The following is a 22,908-nucleotide window of genomic DNA, read 5'->3' as shown; positions in this document are numbered from 1 at the left end:
AAAAAATAACAACTGTATTAAATTGTCTGAAAGAGACAAAAATGACCTCAGTGAATAAACTGCTTTTATTTTAATTAAATAAAGACTTATTTAATTAAACTAAAACTGGCCTAAAAATCGGCTTGCCTCTTACTGTCCTATGTGGACAATCAGCTCAGCCATTTATCCTCCTAACAGTTTTTTTTTAATATTATACCAACACCAGACTAATATTGACTTAACTCTTTTAAACAATAGCTAAAAATTAATACCTTGCATATCCACTATGTTAAATGCACATGAAAAATATACTTACTGAAAGCATGCATAGAAGTCTTCAAAATCTAACCATATTTCTTTAGTAACACTAGTATTCATATCTGTAATTTCCTCCTGTGATTTATCCAGTGTTACTATCAGGCTGACCAGATCTCTTTCCAAACTCAATCCGTCAACTGGATGGGATGAGTCATTCAATGCAAGGTCTATCAGTTCATCTGTACAAGGCAGAAGACAACCACAGGTCAAACCTACCTATCTTGTTAAGTATTAAGTTATCAAGACATGGAGAATTATAGAGGGCAGTTCAAAGTCTATTTTTGAGAAAACATTTACTGAGATAATCATTTACATGCAGGCATCAGATTTGTGGAGGTCTACACAGATACATATTTTCATAACTCAACATAATTTATTAATAACACATGCATAGTAGAGTCTTTAGAAATTTCTAATTCACTTTGTAAATTTATACACACATTCTTTAGAGATTATAAAGTTATAACAGAAATTAGCTAGCTTATGTACTTACATATTCATATAAGAGGGGATAGCTTGGATAACAGAAGGAGAAATGAAAACTTGAAAGATTTATTAGAATCAATGTATTTCAGTAAGTGACTTAATTGCTCCTACAGTTGGTGATTCCATGATCTTATTTCATGCTCATTTGGTAAATCCACAGAATTCCTATAGACTTCTTGAACCTAAATTTGCTACCTAACACTTTTGGGGATTTGGGTTTTGGCCAAGTCTTCTTTGTTCAAGAACTAATATATTTTAGTACTTTGATCACATCATGTGTGCATTAAAACACATGATCTTTACTTATGGGACTAATCAGATTGTCTTTTATTTTGACTTTAAGCTTGAATTAAACAAGTGAGATTATCTGATTTTTCTAGCCCAGAGCAGATTAGCCTCATTACATAAGAAGAGACCCTGGAGAGAGGCTTCTGAGAGTCAGGAGGAGAGCTCAAAGCTGTCAAGAGGCAAAGTCGTGAGAAGATTCACTTACCTTTTCCGTGTATAACTTGCGAGTAAACATTACCCTGTGAATTTAAAAAAAGCACATTAAGAAACCATTTATAAACAAACCATTATAGTTCTAAAGCATCACAGTTTTTAAAAGTTAATATAGTCTTTTAAACATTAGAATAGATTTCTGAAAATACTAAAGCATACAGTAAAACAGAGAATTTTTTTAACCTTAAAATTCAAGAGGTCGATTTAATTAAATAATTTCTTGAGGATTTAAATTTGACATTAAAATACAGACTATCTGAGGGCATTCTATGATTTAATTTTATAATAAAAGTTAAATTAAAACAATAATATCCCTAAGTAGATATATATATCTCAGTATGAGGCACCTGTTATTAACACAGATCGAATATAATGATGTTATAATAGGCAATTAGTGGACAGATTATAAAAAAAACTGGTTTCAAATTATAAAAATGATTCCTCAAAATTTTAACAGGGAAATTAAGTTGAATTCACATTTACAACTTATTTTCTCTCAAACACAATTAAAATAAGTATGGAAGTTAAAATGGTGTAAATTTGTACATACTGATGATGGGTAATGTCAACAATATTTTGGATAATGTAAAGTAGGTGGAGGTGATAATATAATAGAGGTAACTGAATAACTAAGTGCTAGTGAGAAAGAAGTCCAGCCAAGCCTCAGGACACCAGAAACAATTAGCAGGTATCTGAGAAGTAGAGAAAAGAGATATGGGCTGAAAACTCAGAAAGGGGTTGATATCTATATAAAGAATAGATAAATCTTCACTTCTCTCTAATCCATTTAACATCTATCCTGTTTCTGCCTGAACAAGACCCCAGAAATTGCTACATGTGAAGAAATTGCATGAGAAACCTTCAGATCTGGGTTCACAGATACTGTGGGAAGCAGCAGAGTCTACAATGTAGAGAGGAAGTTCACATACTCAACCTTAACAGTCAGTAATCCTGTGCTGCTTGGCTTCAATAACAATGGATAAGTGCATGCCAATCCCTGTGACCCCATTGCCCCCCAGGAAAGCAATTAGAGGACCCTCAACTGGATAAACTGACCAGAGTCCAGGGAAATCTGACATTTGGAACTAATCCCACCTTCAAATGAAGCTCATTCATCCCCAATTATCCTGAATTGGAGCTTCCAGTTGACAAGGTCTATCAATGTCATTAAGTTGCTTCCAATGGGTAGCTCTTTAATGTCATAAATTCCGTAAGTGCATATGTACAATAAAGTGTGTCACAAGACAATTGAGGAAAGAAGGCTATAGTGCCTTCCCCTGTGTCCTATCAAAAATACTCAACTAATACACAGAAAGAGATGATTTGCTTTCATTGTACGTTAAAATTTTAGAAAATTGACAAAGGAAGCCATGACATATAAAAGTTTACCACCTCTGGAACTAAAAGAACTCTTGCGCATGTGTACAGGGACATTCAAGAATAGCCCTGGCCCTAACCAGTTTGCTCAGTGGATAGAGCATCAGCCTGTCGACTGAAAGGTCCCAGGTTCGATTCCAGTCAAGAGCATGTACCTTGGTTGCGGGCACATCCCCAGTAGGAGGTGTGCAGGAGGCGGCTGATCGATGTTTCTCTCTCATTGATGTTTCTAATTCTCTATCCCTCTCCCTTCCTCTCTGTTAAATATCAATAATATATATATACTAGAGGCCCGGTGCACAAAAATTTGTGCACTCGGGGAGGGAGGGGGGGGTCCCTCAGCCCGGCCTGTGCCCTCTCCCAGTCTGGGACCCCTCGGGAGATAACGACCTACTGGCTTAGACCTGCTGCCGGGTGGCAGAGGGCAGGCCCAATCCCTAGGTGCAGCCCCTGGTCGGGCTCAGAGCAGGGCCATTTGGGGAGTTGGGGCACCGCCCCATGTCATGCACAGAGCAGGGAGGATCAGGAGGTTGCGATGCCACCCTCAGTCACGCTCAGGGTAGGGCCGATTGGGGGGTTGGGGCAACGCCCCCTGTCACACTCAAGGCAGGGTCGATGGGGAGGTTGCGACGCAACTCCCTGTCACACACAGAGCAGGGCCAATCAGGGGGTTGGGGCGCTGGCCCCTGTCACTCACAGAGCAGAGCCCATCAGAGGGGTTGGGGCGCCGCCACTCTCACACTCAGGGCAGGGCCGAAGGGGAGGTTATGGCTCTACCCCGTCACACACAGAACAGGACCCGTTGGGGGGGGCGGGGGGGGTTGGGGCACCACACCCTGTCACACACAGAGCAGGGCCGATCAGGGGGTTGGGGCACTGCACCCTGTCACACACAGAGCCGCAGAGCGATCAGGGGGTTGGGGAGCTCCCCCCTATAAGGCACAGAGCAGGGCTGATCAGGGGGTTGGGGCGCCTTCCCCTGTCCCGAACAGAGCAGGGCGGATAGGGAGGTTGTGGCCCCGCCCCCTGTCGCACACAGAGCCGCAGGGCGATCAGGGGGTTCAGGGGGTTTGGGCACTGCCCCCTGTCACACTGATGCCGGTGCCGGGAGGCCTCACGGCTCCGCTGATCCCCGTGCACTGGGTGTGTGTGTGGGGGGGAGTGTCCCTCAGCCCAGCCTGCCCCCTCTCACATACTGGGAGCCCTCAGGCGTTGACCCCCATCACCCTCCAATCGCAGGATCGGCCCCTTGCCCAGGCCTGATGCCTCTGGCCTAGGCGTTCGGCCCGGGCAGCGGGGACCCGCAGCTGCAGCGGCCCCAGGATCGTGGGCTTCGTTTTAGGCCCAGGCAAGGGACCCCTAGCTCCCGGGACTGCCAGCTTCGACTGTGCCCAGCTCCTATCACTGGCTCCACCCCTACTTCCTGCTATCACTGGCCAGGGCGGAAAAGGCACCTGATTCTCCGATCATGGCTGGGGGGCAGGGCAAAGGCGGCCCTAGGGCCGCCTTTGCCCTGCCCCCCAGCTTTTAGCTCCCCCCTGGGTTTCTGATCACTGTCAGTGGCAGGGGGCTTCTTCCTGCTTTCCCTTTGGCTAACCCTGCATTGTGCCTACATATGCAAATTAACCGCCATCTTGTTGGCAGTTAACTGCCATCTCAGTTGGCAGTTAATTTGCATAAAGCCCTGATTAGCCAATGAAAAGGGTAGCTAGTACGCCAATTACCATTTTTCTCTTTTATTAGTGTTGATTTTTTAAAGAAGCAATGGATATGGTCGGTACCACTGTGAAAGTTATACATTAAATGTCTTTGACCAGTGAAATGAGTGAACAGTGACCATGTGGCAAAATAAATGCATCTCATTAACGAGGTTCAGTGAATGAAGGCCCAGGAGAATGAATGCAAGAGTCCATTTAAGCACAATTATCTAACAATTAAACCAAGATACACATGGCTTATAAATGTTCAGATAATTGGAAAATTAGAAGTGTCTGGAGTTACTTAATGCCAAACTCTGAGTGGCAAATACAACTCAGAAGGGAGACACATAGGGGACTTTTTGTAAGCGATGAATATTCATTTTGCTAATAGAGGTGATGGATGCATAAGTTATAAGAAGCTTCTTGTAACAGTACTCTTTATTCTGTTCAGATGCATGTTACACATCTTTTTTATGTAGAATATATTTTACAATGGAAGAAACATCTATTATAATTAAGAACTAGGTCAATAGTAAGAGTAGCATAGTTACCGGAGATGTAGTTCCTGTCACTTGACTTACTTCTGACTGGGTACAGGTTGTGCTCTCATCATTTTCAGGAAGGGAAGATAAACCAGATACTGGAGGCATCCCTTTCTTAATAAAAGATTGTACGAAATGACTAATGGAAAGCAAAAACAAACTTGTTATCTTATCTCTTCTTTAATGTTACTGATCAACAACTGCAGTTTTTATTGTAATATAATTGGCATATAAAATAATATTAGTTTCAGTTATAATTAGAAATTTGTATATATTGTAAAATGATTGCCACAAATCTAGTTAACTTTCATAGCCACACATACTTAAGATTTTTTCTTGTGATCTACTCTCTTAGTAACTTTCAAATATATACACAGTGTTATTAACTACATTCACCATGTTACACATTTTGCCTCCATGACATTTATTTTATAACTGCAATTTCGGACCTTTTGACCTCCTTTACCCATTTTGCCCACCCACCAATCTAACCAACCTCTGCACTAAGTTCTCTGTACTTATGAATTTATTTTTGGAGGTTTTCTTTTTTTGTTGTTGTTTGTTTCTTTGTTTTAAGACTTCATATATAAGTGAGCTCATATTTGTATTTGTATTTGTCTTTCTCAGTGACTTATTTAACTTAGCACAATACCCTCAAGATCCACCCATGTTGTTGCAAATGGCAAGATTTCCTTATTTATGATTGTTGAATAATGTTTCATTATATATTAACTAACTGAAGTTTGTCAACAACAGAATGTTATGATTTTGTTCATTTCATCATTATCATTCTTTTACAAACAATCATATTTCTTTCCTGTCAACAACATTAAACTTCTTTCTATAAGACCAAAGAAATATCCTCTATCAGTTAATGCACTATTTTAAAACAACAGCTATCAAGTTTGAATGTCGATGAACAGAACATAGGAATTTGACCACATTTAGAATTGATTTACCTAAGCATCAGAGTTATGTATGAGGGAAATAGAGCTCAGAGTCAGATTTAATTATGAGTGATGAGCACTCAAGTTAATAACTGAAACATCCATAGTAACTACCCAAGTTTATAGTATTTCCTTTCAAGTACCTAATTGCAGATATGACTCCAAATCATCATTGCATAGTGAGAAATTTATAAGCTCAATAAAAAGACATTTGTTTTAGTATATATGTATATAGTATATATGTATATAGTATATATGTAAAAACATATATATATATGTTTTTAGGTGTGTTCAAAGATAAAATTAAATTCATGTATACAGACTTCCTAAACGTTTTGATTTTTTTCCTTGCCAGTGTTCAAGAAAACTTCTTAATCCCCCTGATGCCACACGTCTCTGATTTCTCTGAAGCTGCCACTAGAGGGCAGCACACGCATATTTATGAGGCTTCCATTCTGACAAACAAGGCCAGTGCCAAGAGTGGGTGAGTCTGGCTTGTTGCTGCACAAGGTCTGTTCCAATGAATAGCAATAGTGGTAGCAGTCACTTTCAAGGGCTTGAGGAAAAAAGACTTGCTTTTATGTTGACCTGAGAACTGAGATTCTACAGCAAAGCGGGAGAAGGGACCTTACATTCACATGGGATGAAATGCCATTCACGTTATCTTCGTGTTTGCATCTGACAGCTAAAGCAAATACGCTAGCAAATTCGTAACAGTTTCAAGTGGTGAACAGGCTAGTTGAATTAAATCAAGTGTTAGTCACCTGTACTTGGGTTATAGAAGTTAATATACCTTAATCAGGTCATAACGCTGAAAGGAGGCATAGGAAAATCAAGTAAGAAAGTAGATTGAGGAATTCTGGTTATAAAACAAACCTGTTTGTGGTCCCTGTTGACACAGGGATTTTAGATTCTCTCATAGAGATTTTAGGTGATGGCAAAACACGCGAACTCATTTTTTGGGTTGATTTTTCTTTGTTAAATGGCATTTAAATATATAAAATAAATATCAAAAATATAAGTCTTTGTTTTACTATGGTTGCAAATATCCAAAATTTTCTATATGTGACACGGCACCAGAGTTAAGTTAGGGTTTTTCAAAATGCTGACATGCCGAGCTCAAAAGGTTCGCCATCACTGTTTTAGAAGTCTGGGTGGCATTCTGAACCGTGAGAAAATTTTTCTCAGTGGTTTTCAGCCTCGGTTCTTACAATCTACAAAATATCTGACTAATATGCATTCTTAAGGTCCCCATTCTAATTATATTTAAGCCATTAGTCAATTTAAAAAATTTGGTGATGTTTCTCATTGCACCCAAAAATTTAGGGCCAAATTTGGAGGAAGCAAAGTTACTAGAAGCAGACAATATTGAGCATTGATAAAACAATAATCGGAACTGTGAAAGCAAAACTAAAACTACAACTAAACCAACCAAACAAACACATTCCAGAAAGGCTGGTCATCTGCGGCCATTGAGTGTTGGGTTAAGTAGTTTCTTGAAGTCCCTCCGACATAAGAAAAACAGCAGAGCAACAATACTCAGCATGATTCATTTAGATAAGGAAACCTTAGAGTTTGCTCTACTTAGGAAGAAAAGACATTGTATAATATATTCATAACATAAACAAATAGGTGACATAACATGAGTTTTTTATCAAATTAATGACAACAATGATGATAGCATTTGTGTCGTTTATATTATACTATTAGTTAGGACTATTTCTGTCCCAAAATGGCAGGAAGTCCAATTCATTGGTAGAATTAGTAGAAAAAGAAGCCACATTGGCTTTTGTAACTGAAAAGTCTAACAGGAATGGAAAATAATTTATACAATATTCTCTTTACCTGTCTAGAAATCTAATAGGTATATAATTGTTAAATATATAAAGATCTGATACATAGAAAGACAGTGAAAAACTGAGGCATATTGCTTTAATACCTTCACAGGTTAATCCTTTGGGGGGAAGAACTGTATTCATTTAGGAAACATCTTGGCAGAACACACTACTTGCTAGATCAAGGAATAAGGGAAGGGTGAGGTAAGAAGTGGTTTGAGAACACCATCTGTGAGGAGGCAGAACAAAACCAAAACGAGGGCTAGCCTGCTCTCCGAATGAGAGCTGAAGAGATGGAGAGAGACCAGCCTGAGGAGAAGATGGACAAGACTATGCAACATGGCGAGAAGCTTGGAGACTATGGAGAATGGTGGCCGAAGGGATTTCCCAATAGTAGAGTGACTGAACTATTTAAAAGCTGGAGTACCTGATCCTCTCTTTTAATTAACTGGGTTACTCAAATGGGACCAAAATAGAATATTTCCCTCAACCTATCCTTACTTTCCATGTACCATTAAAAAAGTCTGCTGGATGCACAAATTTGGGAGTATTTTTCTTGTTTGTTTTGCTTTTGTTTGGTTGATTCTAAAGAATAAGAACTAGAGGATAATTAAGGTAAAGTGAATTCTGGATCCGATGGGTAAGGAGCAGAGAGGAGAGAACAGCCATGACAGGTGAAATGCAAATGAGGGTGCAGGAGAAGCAGGGAATCACAACCAGAGTTACACATCCAGTTCAAGACACCAAGCTGAACACAAATGTATTGCACTCCTCCCACCTACAACCCCACTGGGATCTCAGAAGAAATAAAAGCAAAATCATACAGAACTGGCAAAGTAGAGGTGCCATAATTAGAACACTAACACATCCCTTAGAGCAGTGGTTCTCAACCTTGGCTGCACATTAGAATCACCTGGGAATCTTTTTAAAATCCTGATTTCTGGGCCTCATCCTCCGGAAATTTGGTTTCTTTGTTATGGGGTGAGGCCTGTGGGAAACTGATATAGGGTTGAGCCTCAGACTGACCTGCTGGCAAAGTCACAAACAAGTCCCAGCTTAGAGGGCTCAGTCCTCTTAGCATAATTAGGCTTAACCTTATAACACTCCCCAGATCTTACCTGGGAAGCTAATGGGCTGAGGGAAGTGCAGAGAGTGTAAACATGATCAAAACAGGTGAAACTCACAAGAACTGTAACTATGGTAACCACTGCATTGTTTACCTCAGACTATAAAAGGTTGGTGCAGACTGAGCAGGGGTGGAAGGCCTTCCTCTTGAGTTGGACTTACCCGCCTGGTCCCCCAATGTTTCAAAATTATCTCTTGTCTTTTCTATTTCATTTGTGTGTGGCTCCTCTTCCAGATATTGAACCCTGAACCACGCGGGACATGGAGGGAAACATTTATGACAAGGCCACAACATTAGTAACAAAGAAACAGAATTTCCGGAGGATGAGGCCCAGAAATCAGGATTTTAAAAAGATTCCCAGGTGATTCTAATGTGCAGCCAAGGTTGAGAACCACTGCCTTAGAGACAGATAAGAACAGGTTGATGGCAAAACCCAGCAAAGCAGAGAACCCCAAATCCCACTAGGACAAAGGGGAGGGCACCCGAAGTCTGTGAGCTTACCCTGGAGCCTCTCTGGTTGAATTTTAAACTGGAGGCAGCAGAGGCCAGGGGAAGACATGGGCAATGGGGCAGGAAATGATGGAGAGGGCAGGTGAGCTAACTCTCCAATCACCTCCTCAGCAATTGACTGTAACTTTTGTCCTCAGGTAAAGCCTCCATTGCAGCTTTGAAGTGCAGCTCTGAATTAGGTTATCTGTGTGTGATCCAGGGAGAGAAGCCAGGCAGGCCCTCACATACTATACTTCCGACAGGGAGATGAGGAGCCATGACATTTACAAAGAGAGCCACCTGTATCACAGGCCGGTGGCAAGTTCTTCCACCGCCTGCACAGTCATTGCCATCAGGGCTTCATTCGGGGTTCTAATTCTTTCTGCAAAATAGGTTCGAGGAGGGGCAACCATAGCACTTGGGACATACCTTTGTTATGACAATTATACTTTATTACAATTATTTCCTTATCCATACAGCTTCCCCAGGAGTTGACATCTCTGTGGGGCAAGACAGTGTGCTATCTTTCTATTTTCAAGTGAAATATAGTGCCTTGTCATAGTTTTCTATGTTTGCTGGGTTGCTTAGACAATAATTTATTTTCTCACTGCTCTGGAGGTTGTCAGTCTGGGGTCAGAGTGATGACATGGTGAGTTTCTAGTGAGAACACCCTTCCTGGATGGCAGACAGCTACCTTCTAGCTGTGCCCTCCCATAACCTTTCCTCAGTGGATGGAGAGAGAGAGAGAGAAAGAGAGAGAGAGAGAGAGAGAGAGAGAGAGAGAGAGAGAGAGAGAGAGAGAGAGAGAGAAAACTCTGTCTCCTATGAGGGCACTAATCTTATGATCTCATTTAACCACACTTACTTCCTTAGAGGCCGTATCTCCAAAAACGGCCACACTGGGGTTAGTGCTTCAGCATCTGAATGTTAGCAGGGCTTAAACATTCAGCCCATAACACTCACACATAAAAAGTGAAAAAGACATGTTTGTTAATTAAGTAGATTAGTGAAATCACAAGCTGTACAAGATCCAAGAACTATCCTCTACTATATTTTATACATATATTTCACCTTTTCATTAAATTAATATTTTTCAAAATGCTCCCATTTAGTGTTATTTTTAACCACACAAACAACAAAATACTTTTTCGAGAGCAAGATGCATTTGTGGGAAAGAATGTAACATCCTTCATTTCTCCCAAGAAGACATACAAACAGCCAAGAGGTACATGAAAAGATGTTCAACCTCACTGGGAATCAGGTAAACGCTAATTAAAATACAATGAGATACCACCTTACACCAGCCAAAGTAGCCATTATCAGCAAGACAAGCAACAACAAGTGCTGGAGAGGTTGTAGAGAAAAGGGAACCCTCATTCACTGCTGGTGGGAATGTAGACTGGTACAACCACTATGGAAAGCAGTCTGGTGATTCCTCAAAAAATTAAAAATACAGCTACCATATGACCCAACAATCCCACTCCTGGGTATATACCCCCAAAACTCAAAATCATTTATATGCAAAGATATATGCACCCCTATGTTCATTGCAGCATTATTCTCGGTGGCCAAGAGTTGGAAACAGCCAAAGTGCCCTACGATAGAGGACTGGATAAAGAAGATGTGGTATATATACACAATGGAGTACTACATGGCCATAAGAAAGGGTGAAATAGCATCATGTACAACATGGATTGACCTTGAGAACATTGTGCAAAGTGAAATAAGTCAAACAGAAAAAGCTAAGAACTATATGATTTAACTCATATGTGGAATATAAAACTGAAACTTATGAACACAAACAGCAGTGTGGTGGTTGCAAGAGGGAGGGCAGTGGGGGAAGAAAGGGATCTTAATATGAGGTGACAGGAGATTTGACTTTGGGTGGTGGGCACATGGTCCTACGTACAGATTTTATAAATTAGTAATCCACACATGCAACCTATATGTTCATGTTGAGTAATGTCACCCCAATAAAAGTAAAAAATAAAATGTAAAATAAATAAATAAATAAATAAATAATAAATAAATGGCTTTGAAAAAAAAAGTAAAATCCATTCTTAAATTTTTTAAAAAAGGAATGTAACATACTTACGTTTCTGTTGGAATTGTAAAGGGAGTCATTCTAAAATTCAAGAATGGACTTGATATTTCAAGAAACTGTTCAGGCTTCTTTTGTATTATTTCTGAAGAGAAAAAGGCAGTGTGATGTTCTTTTTCTCCATCTTCTAAGATTACACGTAATACTAATTACATTACTATTTACCCATCAAATTTCAATAGAGTGAAATAGGAATGTCCTAGGATACATAAGGTCGTTTTTCTTAAAAAAAAAAAAAAAAAGAAAAGAAAAGGTAAAAAGCTTATCAGTCATGCCAATATGAGATTTCTTTATCTTACTCCTCAGTTGCTTTTCAGGTTTGCAGCATGAAACAATGGAGTCTCAACGGAGAACATTAGCAATGGCTTTTGGAATTATTAGTTGGCATTTGCTATTTCAAGTACAGGAGTGGCTTTCTATAAAAGTCTTTTACTAAAAAAACGAAAAGGTGTTCTCTTGGCTAACCCCTGCGCAATCGCTTAGGACATGAAAAGGAAACGTGGACTAAGTCAGGGAAGTAGTAGTGGAAGAACAGAAATGTAACAAAGTGAAGGTCACGAGCAGCAAAGAAAGCAGGAGGTCACGAAAGGACATGTGGATATTCCTAGGAATGTAAAGCTAACCTCCAAGGAATTCTCAGTGGACATGGGACACGGACTATGCACTGGCCTGGTGAACACTGAAATTAAACATTAAGGAAGGTTATTTTAACAGAAGCTACTAGAATGGCGAAGGGATGCCCACTGGAGAGAAACTGAAGCTTTGACACATACACATGACTTTTCTGTGCTTGCTCTGGGGTAGCCTTGAAATGCTCTCTATTTCCTGTTAGTTTTCACCCTAAACATTAAACCCAATTGAGTGGAGAAAGACAATTATGTGTAAGCCTCAAGGTGGGACACTGTGACTATGGAATCCCACGATTCCTTAATTTTCTTGACCAGCTTACAAAAGCAGTCACTCACATAGAATTACACAACAATCAGTAGTGAAATAGAAAATATCTATATGTTTAATATTTTCTTTTCATTTAGCAATTCCTTGATGATCTGGATGAACAGTGATTTTAAATGTGTCTCTGTGCATTTAACGAAAATATTGTGTTTAAAGATAAAAGAGTTTCTTTCTTTTCCAGTGTCTGATGGCACTTTTCAGCACCAATAGCCCATTGCAGAAACAAAAGAAATGTAAAGAGATGACTAACACAATCAAGCAGGAGGTAGAGAGGCAGATAGGCCTAAATAAAGAACAAATTGACCATTTCTCCTCTCCACCCAAACCAGACATTTCTTTATTCTTTGTTCTTTATTTCTTGGCAAGAATAAAACATTTGTGTTAGAGAAGTCTTTGCTACCAGCTGTACTGGCTGTATGAATGTAGGCAGAAAGTAAATGTGAAGAAAATGACATGGCTAACAGTTGCTATTTATATATTTAAAATGTGGAAACTATGGTTGGAAGTAGGAGGTGAGGAATAGGTATATATTCCAATACATGTGGCTATTGCAGATTTAGGACCCTGAGTACCACTGAGATGTTTGTATTACACTGTGACCGAGGTGTGCAATGAAGGATCCTGTCACCTGCAATGAAGGATCAGTGATGCTTGAGTTGGCACCAGGAGCGACACCAAGCATCACCGCCAGTAGAGGTACAAGCCATGGTACATGGGATCAAAGGCTTGAAGCATATCGGCAAGCTTCACTGGGATGCCTTCTGTAAACTGGCACTGGTATGTTCACTGTGGCTTTGGCTTTCTTGTTCCTTCAGGTGACAGGCCTGTGAACACAGCCCCTAATGTACTAACCTCTGGGACGTGAAGTACTGTGGAGGGGTGAATGCACTTAGATAATGATGAGGTCTTAGAAAAGGCAAAGGGAGAAAACGCAAAAGCAAGAAAATGAACACCAAAAAAATGACAAAAGCTGTTGTTATTATTAAACATAATTTAAGTTTGTTTAATAATAACACATAACACATATAACATAGCACTCCAGTTTTTTATCATTCTTCATAAAAAACCACAGTTGCTAAAGTCACTATGGAAAGGCTCTGTTCACTGAAACATTAATTATGAGTTATTCTGGTAGGTCATAATTTTTTAATTATTAGTGCTTTTTTTGTTTTAATTCCATCTCCTTATGTTTGTGCTTCTACTTTAAAATTGACTTTTCAATTACTATTTCATTTCTTCTCTTGCCATCTTCATCTCTCTCCCATTCAGGTAATGCGCATGGAAAAAGACTTGTAAAGAAAAATATTGAAGAAGTGAAAAATTTGGCATGGGTTGTGAGGAATTTAGCAATGAGCTGAGAGAATAACAACAGGGCGGGCACGGTTCCCCTGCCCCACTCTCAGCCAGTGTGAATCTATTTCTGAGGACGAATGCCACTCCTTCAGTGGCTCTATGATAAGGTGAACACAGGAGGGGATCCAGGACAAAAGTCCGATTCCCATAGAAGTTATAAATAGAAACCAGTTATTTCAAAGGTTATGTCCTACAGGGTAACGTAGAGTGATTTCCATATTAGAAATTCACTGTAGTAGTTTAACCTATGCTACCCAAATTTCTGTATTATTTACTACAAACCACTTTTCTATCACAATAATAATTATAATGGCCTTGATATAGCGGGTCAGTTTATGCATAGACCAAATTGCCGTATCTTTTATGAAGAATTAATCCTTTAAAGATATAAAATTTAATGAAAAGCATATATATATATATATATATATATATATAAAACATTCAATATTATTTTGTATGTTTCAGGTATACCACATACTAGTGGTTAGATAATCATATACTTTACAAAGGAGACATAAAATTCAATGAAGGCTTTAGGCATAATGTTGGGTTGTTTGCGTTAATATACATCTTTTTTTTTAATTGATTTCAGAGAGGAAGGGAGAGGGAGAGAGAGATAGAAACATCAGTGATGAGAGAGAATCATTGATCAGCTGCCTCCTGCATGTGCCCTTGACCAGAATCGAACCTGGGACCCTTCAGTCCACAGGCCAATGCTCTATCCACTGAGCCAAACCAGCTAGGGCAACACAACTTTCATTACAAATGAAACTATGAGACTTGCATACAGAGTGACCTTGGTTGGAAAGACTTTCAGACAATGGACACCATACCTTGAGGTTCAGCTGTTATCACAGTTTCCCTTTTTAGACGAATGAGTTTCCAGGCAGGCACTGGTGGTGGTTTCGGTGGTGCTATAAGTGGGCAGGACCTGGTTCTGGTGACCAGCACGGGATGGCTGCAGATGTGGGACAGGCCATATTCTCTGAGCTTCTCAGCAGAAGTGGTCTAACAGGTAGAAGGCAGATTTAAAAGGATGCTTGCCATTGCCTCATGCATTTAAAACAATACTACTTTTGCCATTATAGAAATACTGCCACCATTATAGAGATGTAGTGGTAATAATGGGAAAAAAAATAAGCACCCATATTACTACATCTCTTAACATAAGCACTATTACCTTTTGTGTTTTTAACATCTCTTCATTTTTCTGTGGCCCCATTTCCTTATTTACAAAATGAGACTCAAGAACTATAAGCTACTTTTGAGTTCTAAAAGTTTAATTCTATGAGATTGTGAAAATCTTAGAAAATTGGTTTTAGTCCAAAGTAATCAATCGTGGTATTTATAGGTTTAAACTTTAATACAGGTACTTAATATGTAGTGTGTGTGTGTGTGTGTGTGTGTGTGTGTGTGTGTCCAGCAATAGCTACACAATGTTCATAAAATCTACTGCACTGAGTGTCTGGGGATAACCAGTTGCCTTGTCCACAGTTTATGCCCTCGCCCGCAAACAGCAGTTCCCCACAGGAAATCCCCGTGGTCCCTCTGACAATGGAGCCATTCATAGCACAGAGGAGAGAGCCTGCCCTGTATCCTGCCAGAGCAAGTAGATTCCCACACAGATGATGCTTCCCATATTCCACCGTTCAGATCTCCTGAAGCCACTCGGCTTTGGAGCAATTCCGAATAATACTGAAGCAGAACTTCAGTTAGTGACTGATGGCTGAGATAGGCCATAAGAACTCAAGAAGAATGTGAAGATGAAAGGAATTTACATTGTAGCTAAATTCTGATGCTCACAGTCTAAATGTTGAAACTGTTAAAGTAAAATAAAATATTAACTACATTAAAGTCAGTTTTACCAGTAACTGTTATTCTCCTGGTGATTTTGCATCATTGATCTCTATGGGAATAGAAATGCCTGAAAATGTAAATTTATAAAGCTGTTGTTAGGACCAGAAGCCCACCTTTCAGGCTACTCCAAATCATTGCCTCGGCTAGAACATGCTTTGCTCTAGTGACTCTCTCTATAGCTCAATCTAAATTTCAGGGAGACACCAAATAGGGAGGGGGTGGGGCATCTGTAAGATAGGACAGTTCTTCCTGAATCCAGAGATTAGTTAATCATTGTAACAATAATTGTAAGGAGTCCATCCAGGTGCTATTGAGTCCAGGTGAGCCATTAAAAGTGTTATAAATATTCAAAATAAAGAGACAGTGATTTTTTTTTTAAAAAAAGGACTAAATAAAACATAAAACTATCACATCCGCTTAATCTTTTGTGAAATGTTAGTAATTTATTGAAAAAAAAATCAGAAACTCTGGAATTATGCCTAATAGTAGCTTAAAAATTACTTTTATGCATGTTCTAAAGTTTAACTTTTTTCCTACAGTTTTAACCTGTCAAATTTTAGAAATTTCCCAATACTTTAAAGTAATTCTTTTCATGGGAACTTATTATAAAATTTATGACTGCTATTAAAAAAGATAATGCCTCAGTTATTGTAACAAAAATTATATTGCTACAAAATCTACATTGAAGTAATATCAAAAATAGAAATCATACTCCACGTGGTCTTTATAAACTGCATATTTCTAAGATAGTTTACTATTCATAAAATTTAGTGCAAATCTCAATCCCTTCTAACAATATCAACCAAAATTATAGTCTATTTACTTTCTGTTTTTGAGCTGTCAAACATTACAAAACAAAACAATTTAAAATATTTTGAAAGTGTAAGTTATTGTGTGAAATAATTAAGTTTGATATTAGTACATATTGCATTGTTTGAATAATCTGCAAAAGTACTCACTAGCCGGATTTAAGGTATGTAAGCCAATTTCTCATGCTTCATTTTATTTCTAACACACAATATTGCTGAATGATGTAAGGTAATGCTATTAGTAGTTATAGTTTGATGTTGAGAAGCTTTGTTAAAGGATCTCAAGTTTCCTTTGATTAGAATTAGGGACAGAGAGGAATTTAAAATAGTGAAACAGTCTAATGAAGCAGTTCTCAACCTGTGGGTTGCGACCCCTTTGGGGATCAAATGACCCTTTCACAGGGGTCGCCTAAGACCATTGGAAAACACATATATAATTACATATTGTTTTTGTGGTTAATCACTATGCTTTAATTATGTTCAAATTGTAACAATAAAATTGGGGGTCACCACAACACAAGGAACTGTATTAAAGGGTCGCGGCATTAGAAAGGTTGAGAACCACTGGTCTAATGAAATGCTAACTAGGCACTTAGAAATATTTAAAAATAATTAATGAATTGAAGTTTCCTTGCCCATAAGACCCTTTCACTCCCTTTTCCCAGCCCACCTCAAATATTCCAAAAGTAGGGTTTGAGCAGATGGGAGAGGCCTTTTTAGGACCCATTTAAATAAAACTAAATGCATTTAGAATACCCAAGAGCAAGAAGATGGGGGAAATGTGGAATGCTCATAGCACATTTTTCCTTCCCAAGTTTTGCTGTCTTTTCTGTATTCTGGACCAAAAAAAATATAAGGTATTGTCTTTATTTTATATGTTGGGCTCATTATCTTTGGGGCTATAATTTTTATCAATGTACTCCATTGAACAAAATTCCATTAGAACAGATATTTTCTTCCAGTAGATTTATCTTTAAGACATTACACCTCCATTGAATTTTGATTTTTACCAGGAGAACTAGACCATCCTAGTGGGTAATATAAAATAATTAGCAGTCAGGTTAGGAAAACTGTGACAGTACAGACAGTTCATTACAGCCTTGAAGTTCATTTAATTACTGCTACAGACACTGGGCTAATTTCTGAGCCTCGAGTCCCTGAAGCTATTGTCAGGAGGAATAATAATTCTCTTTCTGTCCTGACTCCCTTTCACTTCTCAAGTTGCCTCTAAGATGTTTCCCTTGCTATCGATTCAACCTGTAGTCAGTTCCCTGAACCCAGTGGGTTCTCCTTCACCCTCAGGCTTTCCTCTGCTTTGAGCATTTTTTCTATTTATTAGGCTAACTTCTTAAGGCCACAGCTTAAGCATTTCTTCTTTGGGAAGACTTCTGTAGCCAACCATTAGAGAGGAAGATGTGTTTCTGCTCTGTGTGCCATATTCAGTTTCCCATCCATTCGGTCACTCATCCAACTCATTATTTGAACACCATCACTACCATAGGCCAGGCACCTCATGGGATCTCAGACCAGTTTTCTAACTTCATTGCTGTAGTTTGCTTGTCTGCCTTCCTCATTAGACTAAACTTTCTGGGGTCAGAGAGGTGGGAGGCACTTTGTTAATCTTGCTCATCATGCTCAGAGCCTAGCTCATTAGAGTAACAATAAATATCTGTTGAATTAATGAATAAATGTCATTTTTTTCATGTTTTAAGTCCAAAACTTAACTTTGTGCTTAAATGTTAGTTTTTAAGGAGGATGGCCAGAAAGGGATTCTTTTGAGCCCTTTTCTTTTGGTAATGCCTTCATCCATCCTTACATTTTTCAGCTTTAAAAGTGTTTAAGTGGTTCCTCTACTTGAGACCATGGACTCCAAAAGCATGGCTCATACTGTTTTGTAGCCCTTGGTGTTGGAGAATTTAATCTCTTGGAAATATCTAAGATAGCACCTTAGTCAGTGCCATAAAAAAAGAAATTAAAAACAACCAACCGAACAAACAACAAACTAGGGCTGAGATGGCCTATTAAGATCTTCACAAGAGGCTCAAGTTGGAGGGAGGGCTGGGAAGCACACTTAGATGTACCCATGCTAACGTGAATTACCTTTGAATTAAAACAGAGAAACTGGTACTATATATTCATAATGGCACATTATGTCCTATTAGCCTGACGATATTGCCCTTGTTGTATGGCAGACTTTTACAGGAAGGAGTGGTTTCTATTTAAACCCAGATATGCCTTCTATCACAAGAAGTAATCACACACACAAACCATAAATGATACTGTGCCTCCTGGGCGTGAGCACTCACCATCGTCTCTAGTGAAAAGATCCTCTTTTCAAACAAATAGAGAGGAATAAAGGTAGCATATACAACCATGTGAGGGGACTGCATTCCTGAAGAACCTGCAAAAGCAAGCATATATGGTGTCCTAATGGGTCTGTCAGTAGTTCATTCCAAAATTCCTTAATGAACATTAAGATAGAATTAAAGGTTAAAAAATTAGAATTAAAGATAATTCCTTATCTTTGCTGGTGAAAAATAGATAAGTGATTCTAAAATTTTTAAATAAATATGTGCATTCATTTTATAGAATATCTCATTAATTTTACCTTCATCATAGTACCATTTAGTTGCTTAAAAATCATTTTATCTCACTCTAAAAATGTTATCACATAGACCAGTGATGGCGAACCTGTGACACGCATGTCAGAGGTGACACGCGAACTCATTTTTTTGGTTGATTTTTCTTTGTTAAATGTCATTTAAATATATAAAATAAATATCAAAAATATAAATCTTTGTTTTACTATGGTTGCAAATATCAAAAAATTTCTATATGTGACATGGCACCAGAGTTAAGTTAGGGTTTTTCAAAATGCTGACAACACCGAGCTCAAAAGGTTCGCCATCACTGACATAGACTTACTAGTCATCAGTCAATCTAACTTAGGATGGTCTACAAATAATTATGTTCAAATGAATGATTTTAACATTGTGACATTTCTTAGCTTTCATAGCTAAAAAATCTTTATTTTGAATTTAAAGAAGTACAGGAGTTTTCATGTCATTTCATTGCCCAGTGGTTGAGCATCGACACATGAACCAGCAGGTCACAATTCAATTGCCGGTCAGGGCTCATGCCCAGCTTGTGGGCTCAATCCCCAGTAGTGGGCATGCAGGAGGCAGCTGATCAACGACTCTTTTCGTCATTCATGTTTCTCTCTCTCTCTCTCTCTCTCTCTCTCTCTCTCTCTCTTTCTCTCTCTCTCTCTCTCTCTCTCTCTCTCTCTCTCTCTCTCTCTCTCTCTCTCTCTCTTTCCCTTCCTCTCTGAAATCAATAAAAACTAAAGAAAAGGAATAAAAAATTATAAATAAATGAATCTGTCCAGGAAGAAGGAAAACATAAGTAACTTAGTTTGAAATGTTTAATGCTTTTAGACTCTGCTCCTGAACATCACTTATTTATTAACATGTTCCTTAACATCCCTGATATTTCTATATTTGATTGGGTGTCCTTTTGTTCTTTAAAGATTCTGGCCAAAATAATAGAATTTATTTTCCTTTATTATTTTTATTTTTAATTAAAAATTTTGTGTTATTTCTTTACTAATTTGAGGATTTACATTTAACTGTGCTAGATGTGTTAATTGAGAATAGTATCTTTAGAGACACAAAATATAAATTAGAATCTTCCTTAAATGGATTAATTGTAAAATATAATAAAGTTATAAAAACATATTTTTACATGAAAAAATTAAACTTTGTATGATTTTCATGGAGCAGGGATCTGAACCTAGGCAGTTTTATCCACAGCCCAAATTCTAAACCATATTCTGTATCTTGAGATTAACCTTATCTCTTAATTCGGTAGGGGGAAAAAGACATTGTTAACTTTATTTTCCCAAAGAAAGAAACTCAGAGAAAGGTTTAGTCATTTTCACAGTGATGATGAATTATCAGTAACTTTGGGAATGTCATGCCATCTACTATCAAAAAGATTGCTTAAGGCATCAAAAGAAGAAAACAATTTTTAATACAGAATTTAAAATATGACCAGTGACTCTTTTCTCTAACAAACCACCACACATGTTTCTGTAATTATAAAAAGTCATAATTATTAAAATGTCCTCACAAAACCATAATAATGTGTTAAGGAAGAAGACAAAATGAAAAGAAAAACTAGATAAAGCATAGTGCTGGAAGAAAAGCGATGTGTTTCCAACCATGGAATGAACGGAAAGCTGAAAATTAGAACCCACATTCCGGAAGCACCAAGATAGATGACCCAATAGTAGAAATATAAAGTCTTAAAAAAGGACAATGTGTATAATATGCCCTGGCTAGTGTGTCTCAGTTGAGCATCTTCCCATATATGGAGAGGTCACTGGGTCAATTCCTCTCAGGGCACATGCCTGGGTTGGGAGCTCGGTCCCCAACAGGTGGTGTGCAGGAGGCAGCTGCTTGCTATTTCTCACTCTCTCCCTCTCCCTCCTTCTCTAAAGTAAATAAAAACATTTTTTTTAAAAACAACAAAGATAATGGGTATATGTTATATAATCTTAAAATGTTATATATGCTACATATAATTTATACAGAAGACATATACTAATATATAATACATATGCTAATATTTATATACTTTGTATAATTATATATTAATATATGTACCTTATATAGAATATATATTTTACTTATGTAGAGTAATATAAATTTTATAATCTGCTAATATATAATATATATGTTAGTATATGTCTTCCTTCTCCTGTGACTGTTGTGCCATGAGAACTTGGACAGCCTTCACTATTGTCTCATATGTGGAACCTTACAGGCAACTTTACACACGCTTATTTAGATACTAGAAGCCAGGTGCACAAAATTCGTGCACTTGGAGGGTCCCTCAACCCAGCCTGTGCCTCTCGCAGTCCGGGAGTCTTTGGGGGATGTCTGACTGGGCCTTAGCCAATAGTTGGAAATCCTTAGCGCTGCTGTGGAGGCAGGAGAGGCTCCCGCCACCGCCGCTGCACTCACCAGCCATAAGCCTGGCTTCTGGGCTGTAGGAGCACACTGACCAACAGGAGGCAGCTCCTGTGTTGAGCGTCTGCCCCCTGGTGGTCAGTGTGTGTCATAGCAACCAGTCATTCTGCCGTTTGGTCGATTTGCCTATTAGCCTTTTAGTATATAGGATGTCTATACAGGAGATATGTTTCTATGCTCCACAGAGGTTCAACATTTCAGGAAACAGCTAAAGTAGTCCATAGTCTAGGAGACTGAGCGCTTACAGTCTGACAGAGACAGCAGAGAGTTCTGGACTTCTGATGAGGGTCTGGAACCATGAAACGACCATTTAAATTTTTCCTTTTCCCTTTCTCCATCTTTACTCCTCTTCTTCCCAATGTCTCTTATATCTGCTTTCTCTAACATATTAAAAAACATAATAAATCTTTTAATTATAAAACCTCAAACACAATAGCCACAAATTCCCTCAAACACTATTCACCTCTAATTAGAAACATTAAAATAAAGCAAGACAAAATTTTGAAAATCAATGTGTATTGTGAAAGACCTGCAGCACTATTTATTATTGACTACACATCATTTTATGTTCAATGTAGGTGATAATTTGATATATGATTTTTGTATATAAAATTACAGACTATTTTTCTCATTTTAAAAGAAAAAATCAAAGTACAACCAATCATATTCTTAAAGTTGAGTTCTAAATGTGGAGACCTTTCAGATCTTTTTTATTTGGGGCCCTACATCTCAAGAAAATATAGCCTGCTGTCTCCAGAATATCTTCTGGTGAAAACTGAATGCCAAACCCAATACATTATGGCCAAAATGACTTTTTTAATCACACCCTACACACAGAACTATATGCACCTTTTGAATTTTCATTCATCATTACATTTCTATAAAACGCATTCGCCTTCAACTAAAAAAATAAATAAAAGGTATGGTACATATACATATACTACGGAATACTACTCAGCCATAAACAGGAATGAAATCTTACCTTTTTTGACAGCTTAGATAGACCTAGAGGGTATTGTGCTATGTGAGATGAGTCAGAGAAAGACAAATACCATATGATTTCACTTATATGTGGAATATAAAGAAGAAAATAAACAAACAAAATAGAGACAGACTCAAAGATACAGAGAACAGATTGGTGTTGTCAGAGGGGAGAGGGGCTGACAGCTAGGTGAAAAAGGTGAAGGGATTAAGCAGTACCAATTGGTAGTTACAGAATGGTCATGGAGATGTAGGTTACAGCATGGGAATACAGTCAATAATATCGTGATGGCTGTGTATGGGGTCACGTGAGTGTCTGAAATATCGGGGGACCACTCTGTAAAGTACCTGATTTTTAACCACTATGCTGTACATCTGCAACTAATACAGAATAATATTGAATGCAAACTGTAATTATTTTTTCTAATTTAAAAAGAAAAAAATTTAGTGTAAAGATTGAAAATTAAAAATCCAAGATTTTTTATTCCCTAATGAAGTCAATTCAATTCTGAAACAAAAA

The 22,908-nt window shown here is 38.2% G+C and overlaps 1 protein-coding gene across 1 annotated transcript in view; it reads right to left on the bottom strand.

Moving 5' to 3' along the window:
- ADGB (androglobin) overlaps positions 1 to 22,908 on the bottom strand; it is a 142,374-nt gene that overhangs the window by 79,451 nt on the left and 40,015 nt on the right. The window contains exons 9-15 of the mRNA XM_059700617.1: positions 21,653 to 21,787; positions 18,681 to 18,775; positions 14,542 to 14,716; positions 11,396 to 11,486; positions 4,913 to 5,042; positions 1,277 to 1,310; positions 296 to 476 (exon numbers count right to left, since the gene is read on the bottom strand). Of these exons, the coding sequence (XP_059556600.1) occupies positions 296 to 476; positions 1,277 to 1,310; positions 4,913 to 5,042; positions 11,396 to 11,486; positions 14,542 to 14,716; positions 18,681 to 18,775; positions 21,653 to 21,787 (841 nt within the window). The remainder of the gene's footprint in view (positions 1 to 295; positions 477 to 1,276; positions 1,311 to 4,912; positions 5,043 to 11,395; positions 11,487 to 14,541; positions 14,717 to 18,680; positions 18,776 to 21,652; positions 21,788 to 22,908) is intronic.

The sequence above is a fragment of the Myotis daubentonii genome, chromosome 6 (genome assembly GCF_963259705.1).
Source record: "Myotis daubentonii chromosome 6, mMyoDau2.1, whole genome shotgun sequence".
Taxonomy (NCBI): Eukaryota; Metazoa; Chordata; class Mammalia; order Chiroptera; family Vespertilionidae; genus Myotis; species Myotis daubentonii.
The sequence above is the reverse complement of the archived record's forward strand: the minus strand, read 5'-3'. Positions and strand labels throughout refer to the sequence as shown.